Here is an 8947-nt window from a genome sequence, read left to right as displayed (position 1 = left end):
TTAGCAAAAAATCATTGTATCACTGTTGAAATTTTCAAAGTAAAATAACTCCGTTATTTTGGACTGATTTGCAAAACGATAGAGAGAAAATATATTTCTTTTATCGAGATCTACCACCCCTTAAAATAGTTGCACTTATTTCTGGGACACCCTGTATAAAATACGGAATTTCTTATTGTTAATAAATCTGAAACATTTATATTTTTGGTAGAATTTTATTTAACCTTTGATTTATGGATTTTAATTCAGAAGTAATATTCTTTAAAAGACAAAAATATATATATTTTTTCTTAAATACAATGTTTTGTATATATATGTACACTTGACCTATAAAATATGGAATAAATAGATAAAAATATAATGATTGGCAAAATATTTTCTCCATATATATATTTCTTTACAAGACGGTAAACTATCAGACGCAAAAAATAATGTTTGATTACACAATAATACTTAATAGATAAATAATATATTTATATATAAATTATTAATATTAAAATATATCTATGTTACAGTCTACGATTCATAAGTACTACTGTAAATAAACAGCATTATCACTTCATCAAAAAATCGCTTCACTTTCATGTTTATTTATTTCACATCACATATTTGTTTTAACTGCACTTCAGAAAAATGCCTTGAACAGTAAATAAATTTTACTAATTCTTAGATTTCAGAATAAACTTAATAAAACTGAATTATAAATTAGAAAATAAGACCTATAAGAAACTAACAGAATAATACATCCATGTTATTACTTCGAAATTTCAATATTATTAAAAATAATTAAAAGTTGAACTTATCTAATACATGACAACACTCGACCGTTTTTTTGTTTTTTTTTCGGTTGTTATGTTATTCCATAGATAAAGGCAATAGTTTGAAATTCCAAATTGTTTGTAATTTTATGTCTGTTTTCCAGACTGTCGTAGAGTAGCTGTAATTAAACCATTATATAAAGGAAATGATAAGGGACGTATAGACAATTCTTCAAGGAAAAATTCTTACCAAAAATTGTAAAACCTCCTGCACCTACATATAGAAAAAATACTCCCAGAATCGCAAACGGGCTTTCGCACCAATCGCGTTAGAATTTATTCCATATTCTCCGTCCGTCAACTACAGGAAAAAGTAAAGGAGCAGCAGAGTAAACTTTATGTTGCATTCATCGACCTAACAAAAGCTTTCGACAGAGATGCACTTTGGGCAATTATGTAAAAGTTCGGAGTACTGAACAATTTCCGTACAGTGTGTAAAAGCCTTCATAACAACAAGTCAAGAGTGTCACATCATAGATCACTGAACGTTTAGCGAGTTTCCTTGCTAAAAAACATAAAGCACAAGTAATAATTCAAACCAAAATGCAAACGCAATATCACAGGTATTTATTATACACACAACCAAACTTACATGGAATCATCTATTATTTTTCATAATTTTTTGAGGTATGTTTCCCATTTTGCTATTGCTGCATCAATAAGCTGTGCTTGATTTGCCGGATTGGTTCGACGAGCTCTAACTCTTCTTTTGAGCTGATTCCACATGTGTTCGATAGGGTTTAGATCTGGTGAACATGCGGGCCAGTCCAAAACTCTGACACCTTTCATTTCAAGATATTTTCTAACCACTCTGCTGGTATGGGGAGGTGCATTATTTTGCATAAAGTTAAAATTATCCCCAATTACAGCTCTCCAAAGCCTAACGATTGATTCTAGCACTAAATGAACATACCTCCGACCCGTTAAAATTTGTTGAAGTGGTAACAATGGAGTTTTTGCTCTCAGCATAATACCTCCCCAAATCATTACAGTTCCTATATTATATCTTGGTACAGATTTGGCAGCCTGGAGTCTCACTCGTCTTCCTGGAGCGCTGAGAACCAAAACTCGATAGTCATCTGATTTTAGGCCAATTCTGGTCTCATCCGAAAAAAGAACATTTTGCCATTTCTCAATTGTCCAATTTTGATGTTGAAGGTACCAATTTAGCCGGTCAATTTTATTTTGCCGTAACTCTCTCCTACAATACTCGTATACAATCATACTTCAATCCTACGTACAATCCTTGAGCACGAAGCATTTTTCTTATGGTTTCAACTAAAACGTTCACCCTGTAGTCGCCAGAAGTTGTCTTTGTAGCTCTGGATGAGAAACTTTGGTATTTCTTCCAGCAATTTGGCACACAAAGCGGCCATGCTGTTCATTTGTGACTCTTTTACGACTTTGTTTGGGTCTGTTCTTAAGAGTTCCTAGTTCAAAGTACCTTGCGTAATATTTAGGTACTTTGAACTACTGAAGACATATTATGTCTTAGATACAACACTCTTGGTAACGCCTACTATCTGCTACGTCATTTTGGGGCATTCCTTGTTTAATGAGAGCAATAATTCTTCCCTTCAGGACGTCTGTTAATCCAACATAAGGCATTTTTTATTTTTTTTTTGGATCGAATGAAAATTACCGGACAATCGCGATTTTACTACTGAACACAAAATTCACAAGAAAATAAATCGCAGCAGTCGTTTATTATTTATTATCATGTTTAGTTACAACAAAAAGCCTTATCTTAAAGTTTTATACCAATTTTTTTCCTTGCAAAAAGTTTGGTCAGAAATAAAGAGCGATTCCATATAAGTTTGGTTGTGTTATTTCTGTAGGCTGGTTATTTGGCACAATTCGACACAAATAATAACCTTTAATTTACAAGAGTTTGACAAGTTTAAAAAAATCTTAAGTGGAGTTCATACGCATCTGGGTCCGTGCATCATTCCATCACTCCAATCATATTGAAATATGATCTGTCATTTTTGAAATAAACCAATAAGACTAGTTTGAAATAACAAGAGACAATGCTTGAGATATTTATATATAAACCCATACATAGTTAACTTAAAAAATGTTAGACATTTTTTAAATGAAATAAATGGATTAGTATGGACCATTTGCTTTTCAGCCATTGTCTGTTGAAATCTTCCCTGAGTGGTAAAACAGAGTATAGTCTTAATATAGTCGCAAACTAGTAACAGTTTAATGCTAGTAACAGATATCTAGCTGTGTATTGAATTACTCCATGACTTGTAATATTTTTGGAATATTCGAAATTTCTTGTTGATATATTTAAAGCAAACATTTTTAAGAAATATACGCATCTCTTGCACCGGAAAGCACTTATCTTTATGATAAGACAAAGACTTTCTTTAATTTAAATAAGATATGGAATCGTACAAGTACAAGTAGTCTAGCATCTATTCCTGAATTGGTACGAGGAATATGCAAAAAAACAAATACTTCAAAATATGATGTTTATCTAGGTTCATAATATTTTCTTACAAAGTAAATTCCAAAAATATACCCTATTATATGATTTTTGTTACAAAAATTTGTTGTCTCTCAGTGTTTCTTAACCAAGTAACTTTATTAAAACAGATATTTTCACTTTTTTTCGTTTTTCTTAGTGGCAGTATATAGTTCCAGTGTATATTTTTTAATATTTTCATTTTCTCAATATAATTTTCTTTAAAAATGTTATTCTTAAGTTGTTATCCAAAGCTTTATACCTAAAATTACAATGGTACCAAAGCCAGAACTTAATTATCGATGGTCCTAAAGAATGAATATATGTTATTTTGGGGCATTTTTTTTTGAATAGTTATAACTAAATTTAGTAAACGATGAATTTGGCTTAACTAAAAAAATAAACTTGAAGTATAATAAAATATTTATTACTTTCTTATTGAATAAACAACATCAACAATTTAAATAACTATCAAACAGTGTGTGTATATATGATTTAAATTATTTATAGGATGGGGTAGGTGTTGTCGGCATTGATACCACATTGGTTAACTCCACGTGCGAATCTGAAATATCCAGCTTCACCCCAGGAACTTCCCCATGAGTTTCTGATGATCCAGTAGTCTTGTCCATTTTCACTACCGTATCCAACAACCAAGACACCATGGTCCAAGTAGTCGGGGTCACAGTCAGAGTCGTTATAGATTCCTAGAAAGAAAAGAACTCTTAGTAATATCCGAATAAATCAAATAAAAAAAATATATCGAAACATGTATTATGAATTATTACTAGGTCATTTAGTTCACGCAAACTTACCACTGTCGTAGAACATGATGTAATCAGCATCGATAGCAACGGCTACTGGTCCAGCAGTTCCTACGGCTTCTTTCAATGTGTCTTCACTGCTGTTGAAGCTGACGTAGGAACTGATCTTGGTTACTACTTTGGAAGAGTCATATTGGCAAGTGCCGTCTTCACCTATATAAATATTTTCAGAATTAGTCAAACGTTTAAGAGGGTGGTTAAATTTCGCATTTTTTTTAGATATATTTTACCTGTGTATGGGTAGTCTGATTCGTATTCAAGACCATTTTTCTCAATGTAAGGGAAGGTTTCTTCCAAATATCCACCGTTGCAACCCAAGTTGATGTCAGTAGTACAGTCAACAAGTTGTTGTTCGGAGAATCTGCTTAGGTTGCCAGTTTTGATGGCGTATGCTCCTTCAGTAGATCCAACCTAAAAATTGAATGAATCTCAAAACTCGTTAAATATTAATAATCGTTCTTTAACCCAGTGTGAGTTCATAATAAATGGAAATCCTCTAGCGATGGGAAGGAGACACAAACTTCACAATCTTTTTAAATAATTTATTTTAAAAATTTTTTAAAAAAAGTTTTTAAAATATCATAGATACAAAAGTCAGCCAGATGTTAAAAAAATCTTCTGCATTTGCTAATAAATTCTTCTACAATAGTTTCGACACCATTATTAAATCTTTTTTATTACATGTTAAATTAGCTCCACCAGTGATGGGCGTCTAAGCAATTTTACAGAACCACAACGCTATTGCTAGGACACCCAGCGTTGGTGGAGCTAATTTAACATGTAAAATTAAAAATAAAAAAGATTTAATGATGGTATCGAAACTATTATAGAAGAATTTATTAGTAAATGCAGAATATTGGTTTAACACCTGACGGATAACAATTGCAACAAGTGGCAACATTGCAACAATTGCGACATTGCAACAATTCATGGTCCTAAACCAGCTAGCGCCCTTTCATCTCAACATAAGCACGCAAATCTACCACGTTAAATAATAATACACTAAATATGGGTCCGTTGAGACGAAACAAAATTAATATGAATCATATAAAATATAGTTTCCATACTTACAATGGCGAAAGCCCAGCACGATCCACAAGATGCCTGGTCCTTGATGGGGTTGACGGCGTTCTTCTCTCTCCAATCAATGGAGTCTGGAACGGTAGCTCCTACCGGCAGTTCGAATATTTTGTCGGCTTTGTAGGAAGGTCTGCTGTGGACTTGGAGAGCAAGCATGGCTTTGAATTCAGCCAGTGTCATGTCGGCGAATTTGTTGACACCTAGTTGAAACATGAATATGTTAGAACATGGGAATATAGCCTCCATATTATTTACATACCTTTGGTGTAAGTTTCTAGACCTTGTTCGAAACGGGCATTGTGGCTTTCGATAGAACGAAGGTTGTCTCTGAAGATAGCAAATCGAGAGGTTTCTTCGGCTTGGTTTTTGTAAGTCTTGCCATGTTTCAACTGTAAAATTAAAATAAATTTGAAATATGAAAAGAAAGTACTTAAAAGTTTTTCATAATTAAAACATACCTTGAAAGATTGAAATTTAACGCCATCCTGCTCAAGGAGGGAAGCACTGACGGCAACTACTAAAAGACTAGCCAAAATAAAACCCTTCATTGTATTGTTCGGTGGATACTGGAACAATAATTCATTTAATTTTTGGAGTGGTATTTATAGTACCAAATTATTTATTCAGACTAATAGATAAAATAACCCTTGAAATTTTTCAAGTGTAATGTGCAATAAGTGTGTTGGTTTAGAACATAAAAATAATACGCGTAATAAAACTACTCGTATGTTATTAAGAACAACAGGTGGATCAAATATGTAGTTTAAAAACTCTAATATTTTTGAGGTAATGTACAAAAAAAAACATCATAGTTTTGATAAACTCTATCAATTATAAACTATACAGGGAGAGTCTTAAATAAGTGCAAATATTTTCAGGGGTGGTATATTTCGTCCCCTGGAACAATGAAAATCGTGCATTTTCTTTTAAATTTTCCTGCATATTTTTCGAAAACTTTTTAGAACTGCCTGTTCACCGCAAATTTTCCCACGGTATAATTTCTTAATCTCTGATATTACCATAGTTACAGCTTTACTCTATGGTTACGGCACTAAAAGGGATGCAAATACAGAAAAAATCCGGTGGCTCTCAAAATTTTTGTAATTAATATAATATTGTAATTAAAAATTTACATTTTTGATTTTGTCCTTTACTCCTACGTGCAGCATAGGGCTTCAATAAACGCTCTCCAGCGGATTCGGTTGCTGGTTGCTGGCAATTGATTATACAGGGTGGTCCGAACTGTATTCCGGAAACTTCGGCAGCATATTCTACAGATAAAAATAAGTGATTCGTATAAATAGTAAGTATAATAGTAAGTATAAGTTCGTATAAATATATGTCCTAAAATGATTAGTTTCGGAGATACAGGGTGTAGGAGTTTCATTTTTAATTTCGATTTTTTCAAAATAATTTCTGAAGTAACATCAATATTTGGATGAAAATTGGTGTCAGTGTGTTTTTTGGCATGAGAAATTTGATGTCAATATGACTCCTATTTGTAGGGGTCGCCACCTACATGTTTTTTAACTGTTTTGAAGAGTAATAACTTTTCGTCCGTACCTGTATAAAACCGAGTGAAAAAATATACATTTCAGTGACTTCTTACGTAAAAAATGTCTCTTGGTAAAAATCGTTACGAGCGACCGTCATCAAGATATTTAGAATAGAAATAGTCCATACATTTCATTATTGACAAAAAATAAACACGTTGAGTAGATAGTTACCTATTTGACTGTAATAATAAATTTTGGAAATTTTTATTTTTAAAATTAACCATGAATTTTTCTACGAAAAAAGGATGCTAAAACAGTTTTTGTTGAACTTTTGGCACAAAAACATTTCAAATTTCTGATTTCAGTCTAATAACTATTTAGTCAACATGTTGAATTTATGTAATTATGACAGGTATTGATAATTTCGATTCCAAATATCTCAAGATTCATTACTCGTAGCGATTTTTAAAAGACCAAGAGACCTTGTGTACGTAAAAAACGCAACTACATACAAAATGTATATTTTTTTACTTGGTAGTATATTGTGCCATCTACAATTAGGAGTCATATTGACATCAAAATCGAATTTCTCATGTCAAAAAACTCCCAGGCACCAATTTTCAGCCAAATATTGACGTTACTTCATACATTATTTGGAAAAAATCAAAATAAAAATGAAACTTCTACACCGTATCTCCGAAACTAAGCATTTTAGGACATACATTTATATGAACTTTTTTACTTATTTTTATCTGCAGAATATGCTGCCTAAGTTTCCGGAATACAATTTGGACCGCCCTGTATATCTCACCATGATCGGTTTACTACTTCGATCTCCTTTTTTGTAAGACCAGTTCTTCTACTGCCCTTGTGGATTCCACTCAATAGTTTTGCCAGCGATGTTGTTGCCAAGCGGTTACACTTTAAGGTGAAGCACCTTAAAGTGTAACCAATACACCTCCATTTCCTAAATTTGATCTGGTTATGCACTTGCCTTTGGTTGGTCGAGCTCCATAAATTCACATTACTGATTACTGAATATTTGGCCAGAATATTTCTACAATGTTCGGTTTATGGAAACTTGTATTTTGTTAATTAACGGCGATGTAATTTTTCCAGGTCTTTGCACCATGAAGCAATACTGACTTGACATTCGAATTGAAAATTTTAAGTTTAGTAAATTGAGAGTACTGTATAGATCTCCAAATATGGTTTCCAAATATTATTCTGGCCTTGTTTATTATATTTATGATATCTTGCTCTGTGCCTCTGTTAGTTGCGATTATACTACCCAAGTAAGTAAAATTTACAAACGGACAAATATATTTTTTTGATCCACCACGATTTCTACTTCATAGTTATAAATTACTAATATAATTTTATATAAATGCCTTACATTTTTTTACGTCCTGTTTCCGAATAGAGATGAATGGGATAAGCCGGGAAACGGTTTATTACATGCGGAAATGTGTTGGTACACGGACGTATCCAAAAACGAAAAAGGATCTGGCGCAAGAATTTACTGCAGCAGTCCAAAGACTGAGATCTACCAGATAGATACAGTCTTGGAGAAGACACCACAATTTTCCAAGCTGAGCTATATGCTATTGAAACCTGTGTGCAACTGCTGGTAGAACAGCAAGGGCACCGGGAAAACAATATGCATATTTTCGGATAGTCAAGCCGCGCTGAAAGCGCTTGAGGCAACGAAAAGCACGTCTATGACGATTATTCATTGTAAGAAACTACTCAATATATTAGGAGACAGGAACAAAGTGTCGCTAATATGGATACAGGGACATGTCGGCCTAGAGGAAAATGAACGTGCTGATTCCCTCGCCAAAATTGGTGCAGGCTCGCCATTCCTGGGCCCAGAACCGACACTTAGCGTTCCAAAAAATCTCGCAAGAAACAGGCTTTGTGAATGGGTTAGGGGTGCGACGTTCCGGGACTGGAATGACAGTCCCGGAATGGAACATGCCAAGAAAATCCTAGCAGGACCATCCAAGTATAGAACAGGAGAACTCCTAAAGGCTGGCAGGAATGGAGTGCGTACACTCACTCCAGTGTACACGGGCCATGGCCGGCTGACATACAGAGGATGGGACTGGTGGAAGACGCCGAATGCCGACTCTGTATGAAAGATGACGAAACAATGAAGCACGTTATGTGTACCTGCCCCGCTGGGGGCAGGACCAGGTTTGAGATGTTTGGCAAACCCCTGTTCGGACATAAAGGCCTATGTTACAAGGC

The 8947-nt window shown here is 33.8% G+C and overlaps 1 protein-coding gene across 1 annotated transcript; it reads right to left on the bottom strand.

Annotated features, from left to right (window-relative positions):
• Positions 1–3705: 3705 nt before the first annotated feature.
• Positions 3706–5813, bottom strand: LOC115877396 (cathepsin L-like proteinase). The gene is made up of 6 exons (XM_030893546.1): positions 5657–5813; positions 5458–5587; positions 5190–5398; positions 4349–4529; positions 4110–4271; positions 3706–4001 (listed from the first exon to the last, which is right to left on the bottom strand). Exons 1-6 carry the CDS (start codon positions 5744–5746, stop codon positions 3799–3801), a joined length of 975 nt encoding a protein of 324 aa, XP_030749406.1. The 5' UTR covers positions 5747–5813; the 3' UTR covers positions 3706–3798.
• Positions 5814–8947: the final 3134 nt, after the last annotated feature.

Source organism: Sitophilus oryzae, unplaced genomic scaffold (assembly GCF_002938485.1).
Source record: "Sitophilus oryzae breed Bouriz unplaced genomic scaffold, Soryzae_2.0 scaffold_1449_pilon_pilon, whole genome shotgun sequence".
Classification (NCBI taxonomy): Eukaryota; Metazoa; Arthropoda; class Insecta; order Coleoptera; family Curculionidae; genus Sitophilus; species Sitophilus oryzae.
The sequence above is the reverse complement of the archived record's forward strand: the minus strand, read 5'-3'. Positions and strand labels throughout refer to the sequence as shown.

Coding starts and splice junctions, on each gene's coding strand:
- LOC115877396 (XM_030893546.1), bottom strand. CDS start 5,746: ATGAAGGGTTTTATTTTGGCTAGTCTTTTAGTAGTTGCCGTCAGTGCT. Junction 5,399..5,457: donor TCTAGAAACTTACACCAAAG/GTATGTAAATAA, acceptor TGTTTCAACTAG/GTGTCAACAAATTCGCCGAC. Junction 4,530..5,189: donor CGTGCTGGGCTTTCGCCATT/GTAAGTATGGAA, acceptor TTCAATTTTTAG/GTTGGATCTACTGAAGGAGC.